The sequence below is a fragment of the Thamnophis elegans genome, chromosome 10 (assembly GCF_009769535.1).
Source record: "Thamnophis elegans isolate rThaEle1 chromosome 10, rThaEle1.pri, whole genome shotgun sequence".
In the NCBI taxonomy this organism is placed as follows: domain Eukaryota; kingdom Metazoa; phylum Chordata; class Lepidosauria; order Squamata; family Colubridae; genus Thamnophis; species Thamnophis elegans.
In genome coordinates this window covers 28,153,161-28,171,876 of record NC_045550.1, presented here as the reverse complement: position 1 = coordinate 28,171,876, position 18,716 = coordinate 28,153,161, and the positions used below count along the sequence as shown (strand labels likewise).

The 18,716-nt window shown below is 38.6% G+C and overlaps 1 protein-coding gene across 2 annotated transcripts in view; it reads left to right on the top strand.

The window, feature by feature from the left end:
* Window positions 1-18,716, top strand: part of DGKD (diacylglycerol kinase delta) — an 89,231-nt gene that overhangs the window by 55,032 nt on the left and 15,483 nt on the right. For both annotated transcript variants that reach the window (XM_032225123.1, XM_032225122.1), the window contains exons 8-24: window positions 331-433; window positions 823-985; window positions 2,128-2,236; window positions 3,143-3,282; window positions 4,407-4,491; window positions 5,127-5,221; window positions 5,312-5,411; window positions 5,510-5,783; window positions 8,335-8,496; window positions 9,822-9,950; window positions 10,989-11,085; window positions 13,434-13,544; window positions 13,701-13,797; window positions 14,762-14,869; window positions 15,257-15,370; window positions 17,546-17,680; window positions 18,364-18,515. In XM_032225123.1, coding sequence (XP_032081014.1) covers window positions 331-433; window positions 823-985; window positions 2,128-2,236; window positions 3,143-3,282; window positions 4,407-4,491; window positions 5,127-5,221; window positions 5,312-5,411; window positions 5,510-5,783; window positions 8,335-8,496; window positions 9,822-9,950; window positions 10,989-11,085; window positions 13,434-13,544; window positions 13,701-13,797; window positions 14,762-14,869; window positions 15,257-15,370; window positions 17,546-17,680; window positions 18,364-18,515 — 2,174 coding nt within the window. The remainder of the gene's footprint in view (window positions 1-330; window positions 434-822; window positions 986-2,127; window positions 2,237-3,142; window positions 3,283-4,406; window positions 4,492-5,126; window positions 5,222-5,311; window positions 5,412-5,509; window positions 5,784-8,334; window positions 8,497-9,821; window positions 9,951-10,988; window positions 11,086-13,433; window positions 13,545-13,700; window positions 13,798-14,761; window positions 14,870-15,256; window positions 15,371-17,545; window positions 17,681-18,363; window positions 18,516-18,716) is intronic.

Sequence of the window (18,716 nt, the reverse complement as noted above, 5' to 3'; positions counted from 1 at the left end):
AAATGGTTGGCTTGTTTACAAGTGCCTTGTTTTAAAAAATCCCATTTGAAAAATTAATAAATATTCTTGAATCCTTTCAAATTTGGAATTTGAAACTTAACTAAGGCTTTGCCTTAATAGGCTGTCTTGTGTTTTGGCAAGGCATACCTTAATTATGAAGTACACTAATACAGGACAATGTATCACTGTATCTTCAATGCAAATCTTAAACATAATAAATTTCCTGATATTTTATATCTGTATTATTGTGTGGGAAAATATTAGAAAAGCAAATGAAAAGTCAGAAACCAAGCACTACAAAATTTAATGTGTGTGATTTTATTGTTACAGGTACATACCTCATGCAGAGACCTATTACCAACAAAATGCCCCCTTGGCCTTTGTAAAGTGTCTGTCATCCCTCCCACAGCTCTCAACAGCATTGATTCTGATGGTAAGTCATTGCAGTTGCTATTATGTGTCAGTATTGTCACAAGAGCAGGAATTAAGAAGTATTCTCTGATGACTGAACATATTTATTGCTTATGGCACACTGAGTTACAGTTAGATAAAAGAACTGGAATACCCGGTGATGGGAAGGAAGAAATAGAATATTCTGGCTATCTGGACCCTTAAAAAAGATTTGTACTACAGCATTTTATTGCAAATCAGATCTGTATTTTATATACTTCAGTTTCAAACTAATTATTTGTAAAATAATTTTTAAAAATCAGTTTGTCTTATCTTTTAGGTTAGGCCATAATGGTAAAACAAGAGTTAGAATAAATCTTCTGTAAATAGTTTAATGATTAATCTTCCTCAACCATTGTTTTTTTCCTCCAGGTTTTTGGAAAGCCACTTGTCCCCCTTCTTGTACAAGCCCTTTGTTGGTCTTTGTCAACTCAAAAAGTGGAGACAACCAGGGTGTAAAGTTCCTACGAAGATTCAAACAACTGTTAAATCCTGCGCAAGTCTTTGATCTTATGAATGGAGGACCTCATCTTGGGTAGGCAAATTGTATTCTAGTTTTGAAAATTAACCATTCTTATCTTGTGCTCAGAATAACCAATTTGAAACATTGGTTTTGGTGTGGGCATACAGCTAAAGTGCATATGTTTGATCTGGAGATGGAGTTGTGTTACAGACCACAGTTTTTCAGCAGTGGAGGAACAGAAAAAATATTAGGACTATTGGATTATGGCACATCTTTCAAAAGAGATAGGAAACAGCAATTGCTGGGAAATTGAGGGGTTGAATTTGTAGGTAAGAACAAGCAAATAAATGGGTGCTGGCTAAGAGTGAATAATGAGGATTGGGAAGAGACAGTGGAAGAGAAGAGAGGGTGCAACAGCAACAGCATTGCCCTATTCTGTTACAGCAACCTTCCAGGTTTTTTATTGGCTGAAACCTGGTACTTCTATCAAATCACAATCTTCCTAAAATGGTTTGACTGAACTTTTGAAATGCAACTTGTTTGTTTTAGACTCAAAACAAGACTTTTTGTTTTGCGCATATTGATATTGAGCTTACTTTTATATAAACATTTGTCCATAAGAAATATTGCACTGCCATTATTATTTAGGTTATTTCTGTGAGTATATTTTATCAATAGGTATGGACAATGTTAAACATTAACACAATCTTCTCAGAACTGTTGTCATTTTCTTATATTTAATTGTTTTAATTGACATTTAATTATTTTTTGAATAAGAATGATTTCATATGTATGAAGATATTTTAGATAATTTCAAATTATTTATCTAGCCTAGTACCATAACATTTGCCACTGAAGGCCTTTAATTTAACATCTTCTGCATGCAAAGGAAGTGCTCATTCATTGAGCAGTTGTCCAATGTGTTCCATTCACATCTACATAAAAATAATAACTTGTCCTTTACAAGGCTCCATAACATCATTTGTTTGTTGAAATGCACAAAACTGGTTTTTTTTAGACATAGCCACTTAATAAAGAACAGTACTTTGTGTTCATTATATGACCCTGTAATTCAGCACCTATTCAGATTAATTAAAAATTCAATAAATGTTTTCATTATTCCTGAAAATGCAGAAAATGCAAAAAAATGATTTTAATTAATAGCATTCTAAAATTTGAATAATGTCTTTAATGGTATTTTTTTCCCTGTTCAGTTTACGTTTATTTCAGAAATTTGACACTTTCCGAATTCTGGTGTGTGGTGGGGATGGAAGCGTTGGATGGGTTCTCTCTGAAATTGATAGCCTCAGTCTCCATAAACAGGTGACTTTCTAATCCAAGAGTGTTTATCTCTATGTGAAAAAGGATAAATCCCCCCAAAGGACAAACATTTATGCCAAAATGTTAAGAAAAACAATGAAGTGTTGAAAGTTTATATGGCAAACATGGGGTTTTCACACTTTCATGATAAAATTGGGAAGCCCCTTGTTATTAATTAATAGTGCATAAATAGCCTGGCAAATAGAATTCTGTCCTGACATATTTAAAAGGATTCCTAGGCTGCTATTTTATTAGCCTTAAATAGCTATTTTCTTAAAAGATACTGCCAATTAAGTGCAATTATTTATTGTATCAAAATAACAACAGCATCATAGCAATGAAACTAAAATGTTAAACTTTGGCCAGAGGTTAAATGCATCGTTAATAACATCTGTAATTAAAATTAGTTAATCATCCACTCATTCAGTATTAAGAAATAGCAGCTTTGTTCTGGTTGTTGCCAGCCCTATAAAGAAGGAAAACAAAAACTTTAGATACTTAGAAAAGTTTTAAAATGAAAGTTATATAATAATGCATTCATGCAACCCCATAATTACAGTGAGGATTGAAGAGATAATGAAAAAGACTTCAAATAGGGCCTTTTGAACAAATCTGTTAAAAGAATGATGCAGAAAAAATATTTTAATAAATACTTTATGTGTAAAGGGAGCACACAAATTAGATATTCACTGAGGAAACTCCAGTTGGCAGAGAATAAAAGGGAGAATATGCAAAAATGTGGATATAGTATGAATGACATATTAATCTTTTTATCAGGTAATTTTATTTCATGCATCTTTATGCCTTAATAAAATTAGAAAGTGTTTCTTCAGTGTTTCTCTTTTGTGACTGTTTTCAATAAAGCTCTTTTGGTTATGCTTTGTTTTTCTTTTTCCTTCCTATATGCAGTGTCAGTTGGGTGTCTTGCCTTTAGGTACTGGCAACGACCTTGCACGTGTGCTAGGCTGGGGATCTGCTTGTGATGATGATACTCAACTTCCTCAAATATTGGAAAAGCTGGAAAGGGCTAGTACCAAAATGCTTGATAGGTAAATGACATATATTGCCATTCACTATCTGAACTTAACACCCAAAAAGATCAGTCACTTTAGAAGACCTAGGTCTTCGAAACATCCTTTTACATAAGTTGATATAAAAGGCCTAGAGATACATATTTTTATATGCAAGCTTGAATATCGTTCTTTATTACCTGATGGAATCTGACTTTCAGCATGGTTGGCATTTGTGCATTATGTTTAGATGTCTTAAATTTTACAAGTGTGTTAACAAAGCTTGGTTATGTAGGAGGATCAGTTGTGTCACTATAGTGTGCCATTCTGCAGTCCTGAAAATGCTGTTTAAGTAAAAGCTTTTATATTCCAAGCTAAAAAAGTATATGTCTGCCTTTTGTAAATTGGCAGAATGTGTTCAAGTTTAATACTGGAAGGGGTATTTTTAAAGAGAGTATTAATCTAATTTGTTTGATTTATAATTTTAATGTGCATTATCTGATTTACTTGGGTATTATAAATGGTAATATTCAGAATAGTAAAGTCTGAAAATTTTATGAGGATATGTGCCTTGCTCTGTAACAATATTAGTTACATCCTACTTAATAGTTATGCATTAAATGTTAAACTAAAAAGCATTAACTCTGTTTTTAGTATGGTATTTAAAATTTTATGATTTCTGTAGCAGTCAATACTTATGTAATTATGTACTATGTGTATTTAGAATTTCTTAAGATTAGGAATTGCTTTGAGTAAATATTATTGTGATCTTTTGCTAGTAATTTAAGGCCATTTTACTGGATGTAGGGAAAATGAACTTCAGTGCTTACTCTGCATGAATATAATGCATGTGTATTTATGTATGTTATCCAGTGGTGGGTTGCCAAATTTTTTACTACCGGTTCGGGCACGCTCCCGTGCGGAGCCTACTGCCGCCACTACTACCGGTTTGCCCAATTTGGGCCAAACTGGGAGCAACCCACTCTGATGTTATCTATATGTAAGTATACATATGTGGGCCTGTGAATATTCATGCTTACTGATCCTGAATTCACACATTTTTGATCATTTTAAAAGATCAAAATCAGTTGTATCTGCTATGCATTTTAATAGTAAACAGAATCTGATTTGTAGTAATATGTGTAATAAATATTTTTTACTAGATGGAGCATTATGGTATACGAAACAAAACTCCCGCGTCAAACATCAGCTACTACAGTTCTTGAAGATTTCAGTGAAAGTTCCGAGGTAGGTAATTATTAAACAAGGAGAAATTGTAAGGGGAAAAAATTAAACTGGAAACTGAGGTAATAAAATAAAGCAAAAATTCATACGAACTTTAAAATATATAATCTTTAGAGCACTAAAGAGTGATATGGTGCTTTATGTAGATGAAAGGTATTCACAGAAGTTCAAACAAAACAATTGAACAGATTTGAAGTTTAAAATAGGAGAAGGTAAAGTTAGATATAAAGTAGGAGTATCAAACTCAAAGCCTGCAGGCCAAATGCATCACACACCGACCACGCTCATTCCTGTTTTAGCAAAGGGGGGGAAAGTCATGATACGTCACGTGATGACAATATGACACAAGTTTTACACCCCTGATCTAAAGGTTTACATGTTCCCCATTCTTGTTTTACTACAGTCATTTCACTGGTCTGAATATGCTGTAACTTTTATTTTAGTTTTTTAAAAAAATATCTGTAACCTGCCCCCATCAGAAAAGATGCTTTTCTATCACATTGTACAATCTTGTATAATGTTCCCCATAGAATAAATTGAAATCATGACTGCATTTTTATTGAGCATGTACAAATTCTAATTTTGTGCTTCGCATTATTGGCAGAAATAATACAATTTTCTCTGTTTACTTTCACAAGGTACAACAGATACTTTTCTATGAAGACTCTGTGGCTGCTCATTTATCTAAAATTTTGACATCTGACCAACACTCAGTAGTCATCTCATCAGCCAAGTAAGTATTAAGAAGAAAGCTTATCTGATAGAAGCTAGATGTTGTGAATGAGAATTGATTATTACTGTATATTTCTTCTGCCTTCTTTAGGGTGCTCTGTGAGACTGTGAAAGATTTTGTAGCTCGAGTAGGGAAAGCATATGAAAGAGCACCAGAAAGTTCGGAGGAGTCAGAAGTGATGGCCAGAAAGGTATTTTGGGGGCAGGGGGGGGGATCATTTTCTTTCTCTCATACACACATAGACCTATGCTATACAATCACTGTACACATTTTTCTTTCTTCTTGTAGTGCTCTGTTTTGAAAGAGAAGCTGGACTCACTTTTGAAGACACTGAATGAAGAATCTCAAGCTTCATCATCTTTGCCAAACCCACCTCCCACCATTGCAGAAGAAACAGAAGATGGTGATGGTTCTGGCATTGCTTGTGATACTTCTACTGAACTGTCAGCAGGGTCTTCCTGTATTGCTCGTACTCAGATATTTAGACCACGTGAACAGCTAATGTTGAGAGCCAACAGTCTAAAAAAAGCCATTCGTCAAATTATTGAGCATGCAGAAAAAGGTAATTCAGCTACTGCCTGAAATAACTACCTCTATTGTCTTTCTATAGACTTGGGATTTAAGAGCTGTATTCTTAAAATACAAGTGCTGTGTTCTAAAAATTTTATTTTTCTAAAGCAACTAATTAACTATCCCTCTAATGTCACATTGTCCTATGTAGACCAAAGCTTCATATCTTCATATTTACCAATTCTTGAAGTTCTAACAGAAGTTCTAACAAGGCAAGAATTCCCTTTATAAAAGCCATGCTAATTTGCTTTCAATAGGTATTGTTTCACATTTGTCAAGTAAGTGCCCTCCAGTGTCTGCAGACAATAATTTACAAAATGTTTGTAATTTGCTGAGAATAATGGCACTGGTTTTAATTAATGCTTTTTTGTCAGAAGATTCACCATGGTTATATTTTATTTATTTATTTATACCAGCTTTTTAAGGATTTTCCAAGTCAGATTCCAATATATATGTCAACTCTCTGTGTTGACATTCCATGCAGAGCATCAGCAGAGCGGGATCTCAGATTACAATAGCTGGGTTGAGATGAATAAAGCTATTGGATAACGAGATTTATGACAGACTGAAGAGAAGACAGAAACATGGGCAAAGTTCAAAAGTAGATAAAGAAAGCAAAAAAGTTGGCTGCGAATAAGAAATGCCTAATTAAGAATGCCTAATGAAGCTGTTAATAAATCATTGCTTTTTGTATTACAATATCGGGTCGCTTATTATGAAGCAGGCATTGTTATGGTACTTTACAATATAATGATTCAATACATAAATAATATTTTTTTAAAATAAAACATAATAGCAATAAGATCAATAACTAATAAGAGATAACAATAACATTAAAATTATGTGAGTGGAAGCAATAGTAAATAGTTGCACTTTTTGCAACTATTTTTTTTAATAGACCTTTTAAGACCTTTTAAGGTCTATAAAAGGTCTTTTTATAGACCTTTTAAGGTCTATAATAATACTTTCCCGTAGAATCAAATGCTATATATAAATAATTACTAATATTGAAATTCTTGATAATGTGACATTTGCACCTGGTGATTTATTAATTTTTAATTCCAAATAAATAATAAATAGTATAATCATGCATTTATTACTATTGTAATCCAGTTTTACATGGTGTTTTTTCTATAAAAAAGGTTTTAGAAAAAGAAGCTTTTCCCCCTAAAATATCTTTCATTTGGTTTCCAGAAGTGTAGTATTTAGTATTTTAGTATTTTATTGTCACTTACAGGCCGCCCTTTTCCCCGAGGGGACTCAGGGCGGCTTACAACTCATGGGAAGGGGGTGCAAGACAGAACGTAAAATAATATGTGAGTACAAATAAAAATAGCAATAAAACACAACATTCATTCAACATTCGGGTGGGGTGTATGAAGATCTTATCCCCAGGCCTGACGGGATAGCCAGATCTTAAGGGCTGTGCGGAAGCTCTGGACTGTGTAGTGCTGTGTAGAGTTTCAAAAGGGTGCTTCAATTTATGATGCTCTAGTTAAAAAGCTCTTTCAGATATGCTATTTCAGTCCAGATACTTAAAGAGCCAAGGTGGCGCAGTGGTTAAATGCAGCACTGCAGGCTACTGCTAGATCAGCAGGTCAGCAGTTCAAATCTCACCGGCTCAGGGTTGACTCAGCCTTCCATCCTTCCGAGGTGGGTAAAATGAGGACCCAGATTGTTGGGGGCAATATGCTGACTCTCTGTAAACCGCTTAGAGAGGCCTGAAAGGCCTATGAAGCGGTATATAAGTCTATTGCTATTGCTGCTATTCTGTATTTGTACTATGTATGTACAGAAGCCCATTTCCAGTGTTCATTTTTTAATCACTTTCCTTCCTCCTTTCTGTTAGGTATGCCAGAGGTTTCCCTCATTTGTTTGCACTTTCAAAATTGTTTGCATTTTCAAAATGATTTTGTAAATTGCTCTTAAGTGTCCTCTTGTGGCTGGATGTTCTCTCACATGATTGTTTAGAACAACTTTCAGCACTGGGACCTCATATTATCCATGTACAGTACAGGGAGTTATATTCCAGATTGAAATAATACCTTCAATCTCTGGAAGATATATTTATTTATTCTTGAAAGCAAACACTCCTATATTTTTATAAAATATAAAATATTATATATTTTTCTTTCATCACTAAAAGGCTACTTCTGGGGCACTGCTATGTTCTATTATCTCGTCCCTTTCTTGAGGGAACTATCTTCCCAAATGATGTAGATAGTTTGTATAGAATGGGATTGAAATATTTCATCCTTACCTATAGTTGTTGCTGCTAATAATATGTCCCAGTCCACCATACTATAACTTTCACAAAAACAACTTTACAGTGCCCTGCATATTTACCAAAAAATAATAAGCAACCTGATCTTTCTTTTATGGAGTATTGTTAAAAGCAAATGATAAAAGCAAGTGATTCGAGCATTCTTCCATCCGATAAAGCACACTTGAGTTACTACCTTGAAGAAAATATTTTGCTTGGCTAGTTCCCCCAGGATAGCATGAGCAAAGATACCTGACTCTGTTTCTGTTTTACTTTGTAGCTGTTGATGAACAGAATGCTCAAACCCAAGAACAAACAAGCTTTCTTCTGGGCTTTTCCACCCCTGAAGAAGGAAAGGATCTAAGGAATGAGAACAAAATCAATTTACAGTCTTCACACATTGGCAACTATGGATTTCCAAAAGGGAGAAGCCATCGGAAAGGTAAACCTCTTCTGTACACCAGGTTATTTATCTCCCGTTTCCTTATAAGCCTATTTCCAGAACCTACTTGTCAAATTTCATTTAAAAAAAAAATTATCAAGTGCTATATGATCTCTGTTGGATGGTCAACTGAATGATTATACTCTAATAGATTTTGTTTTAATAGAACAAAAGAGCTACAAAAAAAGGAAACTTCTAAAGGAATAGAGCTTAGATCTTCAGGATCTCTGTTTCTGCCAGAGGAGTTCTCCTTCCCTCAGATAGTAAAGAACCCTTTTACTCTTAAAGGGCTGCCTAAAGCTGGAAGTGTGATTTCAGCTCTATACATAGCTAAAATTCCGTCCCAGCAGGTAGTCCTTTTCTCTCTCAAAGATGTGCCTGCTAGGAGAGACTCACAATTCTACGGTAGGTAGCAGCAGCTTGCAACCTTCCCTGTTGACTTCCTAATTAGCTTTCTGGGGAAGCTATCAGAGAATAATGCAAGTGGCAATCACATGATCACAGGGCACTTGACAACTAACCATAAATGCGAACAGGTTGCCAAGCTGTCAGATCGTAAAACTGACTGCTGGGATGGTAGTGCTGCAACATTTTTCAATGGTCAAAGGTACTTTACAGGACATGAAACCCGCATTCTATGGCCCTCATAATTTCAGACTGTTGTTAAATGAATGGTCGTAAGTCAAGTGGTACCTGTACTTCAGTGTATCCAATGTTAAAGCATTTTGCTCTGTTCTGTTAAGTCAAATTTAAGTATACTTCTCCTTCAGTTGCAATCTTTAATTCTTTTGGGTTAGCTCTAATGTTCAACCTTCATATTACTATCTTAAGAACCCTGCTAGTGCAGTGGTTACAATGCAGTATTGCAGGCTAATTTTGCTGATTGCCGTTCGATTCTCACCAGCTCAAAGTTGACTCAGCCTTCCATTCTTCCAAGGTCGGTAAAATGAGGACCCAGATTGTTGGGGGCAACATGCTGACTCTAAACTGCTTAGAGAGAGCTGTAAAACACTGTGAAGCGGTATATAAGTCTAAGTGCTATTACTTTTGCAGGTCTTTTTAAAAGAATTTAAAATGACAGCATAGGAAGGATTCTTATTGATTTCAAAATTTTATTTCAAACTCTTTTATTTGAAGTCTTATTGGATTTGTTTGTAAATTTGTGAAATCAAACTCCTAATTATCCTTTTGCTGTTTACTCAAAAAGAAAACAATATCTGGTGAGGATTCATAGTGAACTAGATGTCTCTCAAGGAGCATGGACAGCATTGCAGCAAAGATAGATAGTATGCTGTAGTTTCTAAAGTCTTTTTTATATTTTTCAGTTATCAAGTCTCCTTGTGAAAGACTAATAAATAAAGGAAGTATATCAGTAGGAAGCTCTGCCTCTCTCCCTCCACAAGCAGGAACCCGGGACAGCTTGCCAATGTTGAATGCAAAGATCATCTACCCCTGTGAGTTCAATAACCCTCTTTCCATTTAATCAAAATAGGATTGCATGATTATATGTTTCACAGTCAGTGGTGAGCACATAAATCAAGTAACTTTAATCACTTTAGGTCCAGAAAATGTATTAGTCGTTACAGTTGTTTTGCATACGTTAAAAAATCATCCTTGTTAAATACAGGTACAATTAATACCTGTATATTGTGCTATGTTTTAAATTAAGACTTTTAAAATGATGAAACAAACTTTGCTTTCAAAGATATGTGGAAATCATTCACAGCTTTCCATTGGATGATACGGGAAAACACAGGAAAAAGTGTTGGAATCAATTTTTGTGTACTGAAAATGTCCTTGAATCTCTTTTTGTATAGGACTAGCACAGTGGTGGGTTTCAATTTTTTTTAGAACCTCTTCTGTAGGTGTGGCCTGCTTTGTGGGAGTGGCCTGCCAGTCATGTGACCTGGTGGGAGTGGCTTGCCAGCCATGTGACTAGGTGGGCATGGCCAACTTGTAAAATGTGGTGAAACTCACTTAACAAGGTTCTTTCTTAGCAACCAAAATGTTGGCTCAGAAACTGGCATTTGAAGCATGCAAGTCTTAAATCTGTCAAGTTATAAGATCCTTGCACCCCTAACCCTTTAGAAGAAAAAAAACCCAGAGGTGTTCAAACTTGAAAGCTTTAAGACTTGTGGACGTCAACTCCCAGAATTCCTCTTCTCACTCTTCATCTTGATTATGTGCGGATGGGTGGGGAGAGGGAGCTGGAACCGGTTCTAAACGGCACTGTAGATTTGTGGAACCTCTTCTATAGAAGAGGTTAGAACTGGCAGGAACCCACCCCTGGACTAGCACTAAATGTAGTTTTTTAAATTAAAAAATCAAGTTCTGTTTCTTCATTACCTTTCAACAATCATAGAAACATGAGATGATGTTTCATACTTAGAAGTAATATCTTGTTGATTTTGCAGGTAAACTTAATTTGTAAATCTGCTTTGTTCTTCTTAACTTGTATAGTATTTCCTGTAACTTCTGCATTCTATTGGCAGATATCCGTGCTGGGACATCTGGCTCTCTACCAGGAGGTTCTGTCATCAGCCGGTTGTTGATCAACGCAGATCCATTTAACCCTGAACCAGAAAATCTGTGAGTGTTTAAGATAGGAATAAAGGAAATAGATCTTCCCATTACTCACTACATAAGTTAAAATAAGGATGTTATATATTTAATATTTGTTACTAGCTGGAGTACAAAGAAGACTGAAAATATCTTTAAATTATGTGGATGGATGGATGGATGGATGGATGGATGGATGGATGGATACATAAATAGATACATAGATAGCAGGGACGTGCAGTCACTGGAGGCAGGGGAGGTGGGGCCTCACCAGTCTCAGGAAGAATAGGAAAGAATTTTTTAAAATAATTAAAAAGGCCAAGGTAGTTGCTGCCAGACTCCAAGTCACAGTGACTTTGAGTCTGCTTAGTGTTAACTGTAGGGGGAGGCTAGAGAACTATGGGCCTCCTTTGCATAAGGAATTTTTCGCCTTTTAAGAGTTAAGCAAAGGTTAAAAAGCGAAAAATTTCTTATGCAAATGAGGCACGTGATTCTCTCACCTCCTGCTGCAGAGGGCTTAGAGGCTTTTTTAAAACATTTAAGCAGAGTCATCCACGTGGTGACTCTAGCAGCAACTATCCTAGCCTGCCTGGCCCTGGCTAGACCAAATCTTGCATTTTTGACGCAGCTGGAAGGTATGTGGGTCAGAGGGAGGGGGCAGGGGGGAGGAATTCAAAGTTATTGTAATTTGTAAGTAATGTTTTATTGTGGGTAATTTGTGTGTGTGTGTGTGTGTTTCTTTCTTCACTTCACTCAAACAAACTCTCTCAATTTGAGAGAGAGTTTGTTTGAGAAGAGAGGGAAGGGGCGGAGGCAGGGACGGCAGCCTTGTTTGAGAAGAGAGGGGCAGCCCTCTCCCCCCCACCGGGAGTCCCTTCCTGCTCCCCTCTTCCCTTTCTTCCCTTTCTTCCCTTTCTCTTCCCTTTCTTCACCGGCTGCCACCTCGCCGTCCCCGCCGCTGTGTCCCACAGGCATCTCATGTTTATGTCCGCCATAAACGCAAGACGCCTGGCGGACACAGGGGGGACGGAGGAGGTGGGAGCGAGGCGGCAGAGCGCGGCAGCGGCGAGAAGCAGCACCCCCGCCACTGTGTCCGCTGGGCATCTCGCATTTATGGCGGGTATAAACGTGAGACACCTGGCGGACACAGAGACGGGGATGTCCCCGCCACTGCTGCACTCCCCTGCCTCGACCCGCCACCTCCATCCCCGTCTGCTACGGGTGTTCCCTCCCCCCAAGCCGTTTCATGAACGGCCGCTAACGAAGAATCAGGCCCCCGCCAGTCACGGCATGATTCAACCTCTGCTTTTCTTTTCGAGGTGCCCTTCTCCGCCTCCCAACCCCAAAAAAACCTCCCACTTCCAACCGGTTTCCCCCTTTTTACTTATTTTTTTTTTTAAATAAAGGATGGCATTGCCAAGTAGAGAGCAACGTGCCAGGGGGAAATGCCAACCGACTGAGGCTTTAATGGGCTATGGAGGCGAAGGGGAATTAATTGGGTTGGCTCTTGGTTGGCACCGAGGGCGCCCTGAGCGGGTTTCATGAGGAGAGGGCATGGGGCGGGGGCTTTCCTGCAACTGGCTGAGCCCTGAATGGAGGCGGCTGTTTTCCGGCTTCTTTATGGCTTTGTCAGCAGTGGGCTCGCTTCGTGCGGGCGCGATTCATATGCAAATGGAGACGCGGGGAAGCAGGGAGGTTGGCAGGAGTTGAAGAAAAGAGGAGGAGGCGGGGGGCAAGGTGGGGGAGCGCGGCAGTGGCGGGGACGTTCTTGCCACTGCCAGGCTCTTACCTCACCAAACGTAATCCTCACCGCACGTCACTGATAGATAGATACATAGATAGATTTATAGGTAGGTAGGTAGGTAGGTAGGTAGGTAGGTAGGTAGGTAGGTAGGTAGGTAGGTAGGTAGGTAGGTAGGTAGGTAGGTAGGTAGCCATTACAACATTCAGGTTGAGCACATTGAGTTCAGAAAAAGAATAGGAAGGAGTAAGCAAAAGAAATTAGAAGCCAGAATTAAGCTAGAGGATGTAATCTACACCACCATTGTTCACAATATTTTTCTTTATCGTTCAATTCATGGCCAGCCATGTTTCTGATACATGAACAAATTCATATATTATTATTCATTCAGCTTCTACTTTGTTTTTAGTTCTGTTGTTTCTTTATTCAATGGAAATCATATTCGTGTGTGTGTGTGTGTGTGTGTGTGTGTTTCCACCCAGAGTTACTGTAACAGTGAGTTTGGTGGAATATAAGTTAAGTAATTAAGTAAATAAATAAATAAATACAGTGTTGCAATATGGATAGAAAATAGAAAGGATGCTACACTATTCCATCACATGAAAACAATTTGTTTATGATATCATTCATCTTGCAGTGATTGCTACATAGAGAAATGTGTCATGAATAATTATTTTGGAATTGGCTTGGATGCAAAAATTTCTTTGGATTTCAACAACAAGCGTGATGAACATCCAGAGAAATGCAGGTAGTACAATCTATTTTATATTGTTTTAAACCTTTTCCCTATTAACTGCAAATATACATCTATACTTCCTTTAATACTTCTTGTTTTATAAGTAATTGTGACATTTTTAGTGATAATTTTCATATATTTAATTTTACTTCTATTTCCCTTTATTAGAAGTCGTACAAAAAATATGATGTGGTACGGAGTTCTTGGGACAAAGGAACTGCTACACAGAACTTACAAAAACTTAGAACAGAAGGTTTTGTTAGAGGTAATGTATTTAAAATAGCCTTTTGAAAAATTATTTGAAGTGAACAGATGAACTTTTTGATTGTACGCTATGGTTTGTGATTTTCATGTTATAAGATATCTTTTAAACATACTTGAGTGCCTTAAAATTGCAAATAGTTTTCTGTTAGCTATTAGGGTTTTGTAAAACATACCTATGTGAATGGAGTACCTTTCCTGAAACAGCCATGTTCTCTACAAAGCTCAGCATACCTGTTTTAGAGGCCTTCCCAGGCTGCATGGACAACACTTCCACTGAGACCGCTGGTTAAACAGAATAGCTGTACATGAGCAGATAAGTTTAAACAATCTGAGAAGGAACCTAAAACAGTCAGCCTGAAACTACTGGAGGACTCAGCTGTCTCAGTGCTTTGAGGAAATGCATTTTGACACTTTATGAAGTGCTCTTTGAATGTTCTGCACCGCCTAATTTTTTGCTGTATTTCACTGATACTTACTGATACAAATACCGAATTGCTGAATTTGATGAGCATTAGAAATCATTTATATATTTTAATGCAAAATTATGTTAAATAAAATCACATTAAAATTTATGGACCCGTTCACAATATTTAAAATGTATTGGATCTTTAATTCATTTTCATATATTCATAATAGAAGTTATTTAGAAATGACTTTAGAATTTTTAAGAAAGATTGCAATGAATTCCCCTTCATTATTTTATTTTGGTAGAAAGATTTCAGGTTCTTTTCTAACCAAATGCTAATGTCTACACGGGGACTAGCTCATTGGTGAGAAATATTATGATATTTCTTTAAAAATTCTAATTATAAATATTTCCTTGCATCAGCAGTGATACCATGTAGAAAGTTCCCAAATTAATTCTGATCAGTTGCCTTCGTTCTCTAGCATTTTAAAGATGTTTTACTAATCAAGACTATGAAACTGGTTAAAACTTTACATAAAATTGGCTTTATATTGTATAGTGTGATGGGCGTCCAATCCCTTTGCCCAGTCTTCAAGGAATTGCTGTCCTCAACATCCCCAGCTATGCAGGAGGCACAAACTTCTGGGGAGGAACTAAAGAAGATGATGTGAGTATTTCTCACCTTTCCATCTTTTTTGACCTTTTTTGATACTGAATACTGAAACAAAGCATTCGTTTTCATCTTTTCATAATTTCATGAACTCATAAGAATATTCTTGTTGTTTCTATGGTTTTAATTTTTTTTTGACTAGCAGTAACATGAAGTCACCAGTGGTGACATGAAAAGTAAAATCTGCTTCTTTTGCATTTGTCTTTTTTTTTACTTTAAGAATGAAGAATGTATTATTTTGTTCCATTTTCTGTAGAATTACAATACACATATGCCTTTTAAAGTACAACATGTCTATATATTGCTTCCTCGTTTGTCATGATTGAGAGCAAAAAGAATCCATTGAAGCAACTCTAATTTGTTTAATTCTCTTTGCTACTGTAGACATTTACAGCTCCTTCTTTTGATGATAAGATCCTAGAAGTGGTTGCAGTATTTGGAAGTATGCAGATGGCTGTCTCTCGTGTAATTAATCTTCAGCATCATCGGATAGCCCAGGTGTTTACTAAGTTTATTTTTATCTATAAGATGATTTCCTTTGAGAGGACTATAGAAAATTAAGTATTATATAAAAGTTAAACCTGACAGTTCTATGTTAAAGGTTCAAAGATTAGTAAAGACAGTAATCAACGAAGTTCCATATACCGTATATACTCGAGTATAAGCCGAGTTTTTCAGCCCACTTTTTGGGCTGAAAAAAGCCGCCTCGGCTTATACTCGAGTCTACAACTGGATCCGGCAGTGCTGTTGCCTGTTGGAGGAGGAGGAGGCGAACCAGCCTGCCATCACCAGCCACCGCTAGCCCTGCTGCTCTTCCCACCCCCTTCCAAGCCCCACAGTCCAGCGGATGGAGCAGCGAAGCCCCGGGGCTTCGCTACTGCTCCCCGCATTTTCTGCACGGGGATCCCTTGGAGAGGGGATTCCAGCCTGCCATCGCCAGCCACCGCTAGCCCTGCTGCTCTTCCCACCCCCTTCCAAGCCCCACAGTCCAGCGGATGGAGCAGCGAAGCCCCGGGGCTTCGCTACTGCTCCCCGCATTTTCTGCACGGGGATCCCTTGGAGAGGGGATTCCAGCCTGCCATCGCCAGCCACCGCTAGCCCCGCCGCTCTTCCCACCCCCTTCCAAGCCCCACAGTCCAGCGGATGGAGCAGCGAAGCCCCGGGGCTTCGCTACTGCTCCCCGCATTTTCTGCACGGGGATCCCTTGGAGAGGGGATTCCAGCCTGCCATCGCCAGCCACCGCTAGCCCCGCTGCTCTTCCCACCCCCTTCCAAGCCCCACAGTCCAGCGGATGGAGCAGCGAAGTCCCGGGGCTTCGCTACTGCTCCCCGCATTTTCTGCACGGGGATCCCTTGGAGAGGGGATTCCAGCCTGCCATCGCCAGCCACCGCTAGCCCTGCCGCTCTTCCCACCCCCTTCCAAGCCCCACAGGACTGTGGGGCTTGGAAGGGGGTGGGAAGAGCGGCAGGGCTAGCGGTGGCTGGCGATGGCAGGCTGGAATCCCCTCTCCAAGGGATCCCCGTGCAGAAAATGCGGGGAGCAGTAGCGAAGCCCCGGGGCTTCGCTGCTCCATCCGCTGGACTGTGGGGCTTGGAAGGGGGTGGGAAGAGCGGCGGGGCTAGCGGTGGCCGGCGATGGCAGGCTGGTTCGCCTCCTCCTCCTCCAACAGCACTGCCGGATATCCGCCCAACGCTGCGGGGGCGCCAGAGGGAGCTTTGGCGGCTTCACCTCAGCCGCAGCGCTGGGCAGCAAATGTGCTGGTGCTGTTGGAGGAGGAGGAGGCGGCGGCAGCAATAGCACCTGAGGACAGGACAAGAAGCAATGGAAACTTGTCAGAAGGAGACTCAAGCTGGAAATAACGAGCAATCTGACAGTAAGAACAATTAAAATCCTAGGAAAATGTCCTTTCATGAAAAATTACTTTTTCAGTTAACTCTGCCTGACATTAGTTGGGTGAACAGAAATATTAGTTGGCCAATTCTAAAAGGGAGCACCAGAAAGAACTTAAAATATTTTTTAAGAGAGCTGGGTTTTTCATTTATATTATATGTATGAACAGAATTAACACAAATTGCAGATACCAATCAAACATAAAGAAAAAAAGGATGAAATAATGCTCATTTTAAAAAACTCAGTGAAAATAAAAACAATATACCAAGAAGGTGGCATACTGGTTGTGATTTGATCTCTTCGGGGGATCCCGGGGATCCCCTATACAAGTATTTTAATATTGCAGACTTGCAGTATTATAAGTCATACTGATATTATAGAACACTTTAATTAAGCGGGTCCCTTGAATAAACATAACTTTGAGTTTCAAATAACACTGATTTTTTATTTTTGAAATTTACCGTAGCTGCTGCATTTCCCACCCTAGGCTTATACTCGAGTCAATAACTTTTCCAGCTTTTTGGGGTAAAATTAGGTGCCTCGGCTTATATTCGGGTCGGCTTATACTCGAGTATATACGGTAGGTTGGTTTCTAAATAATGTTCTATTTTAGTTAGATCTTAGAAATCCCTACAGTTAGTATGAGCAGTAATACCATTTTTGGGGAAATCTTTTATTTATATTGGACATATAAAATATATTTTGGGTAGCATAAAGCAGACATCGTTTTGTAAGTTGCTTTTACAATTTTAGGATGTAATTAAAACTAGATTTTTTTTTTAGTGCCGAACTGTGAAGATTGCAATCCTCGGAGATGAGGGAGTCCCTGTGCAAGTTGATGGAGAGGCTTGGATTCAGCCCCCAGGATATATTTGGATTGTTCATAAAAACAGGGCACAAACATTAACCAGAGACAGGGTAAGAGAATCCACCTAATAAGAATATGGGTTAGATATCCCACTTTGTGAATTTCCTTATCCAGTGGCAAAATATTTATAACATCAATAGTAGATAACCCCTGTTAAGTTGATTGCCACCACTATTTGTATTTTCTAAAACACATATTTCTGTAACATGTATTTGATGAAGTGGGCTCCCCCCCCCACACACAGAAGCTCATATAATAATAATTTGTTACTCATTCATATGTCCTATCACTCTGTTATTTTTTCAGCAAAGTAAAACTAACTCCATCTCAATCTCCAAACATGCCCATGCCCAAAGGTTTGGATGTAATTTTTATTATATAAATGGATTATTCTATAAGGAAAAAACTATACATATACTCTACACACCAGAGGTGGGTCCCTACTGGTTTGGGCCGATTCGGCTGAACCGGTAGTAACTTGGCAGCCTAGGTCACTGGCAGTGACCCAGGCCTGCCACGCCCCCAAACCGGTTCTCTCGGCAGCGCCATCTTGTTTTTGCCTTCTGTGCATGCACAGAGCAAATTTTGTTGCATTGCGTGTGTGGGCGCGCAGCACGTCCATGAGTGAACCAGCAGTAGTGGCAGCTGGAACCCACCCCTGGTACACACACATACACAAATATATTTTCTTCTAAAAAGCAAATGGGCTCTTGTCCCTTTCCTCTCCTCCTAGGCATTTGAAAATACCCTAAAGTCTTGGGAAGACAAACAAAAGTGTGAACTGCCCAGACCTCCCTCTTTCACTCTGCATCCTGAGATTATATCTGAGGAAGAATCAACTCTCATTAATCAGTTTTGCAGAGCAGCTGGAGCTCTGATTCACAGGTAAGGCCCTTTCCTGTCACCAGTAGAGAAGGTAGCACCAGAATAAGACATCCTAGAAAGTTTGTTCTTTGCATTTCACCTATTCTCCTGTGCACTTCTTGGAGTGTCCAAGCATGGGGTTAAATTCTGTCACACTGCCCAAGAACTGGATTGAAATTCTTGGCCATGCCTCCTGACTTCCCTTAGCTTCAGTTTTTCAAT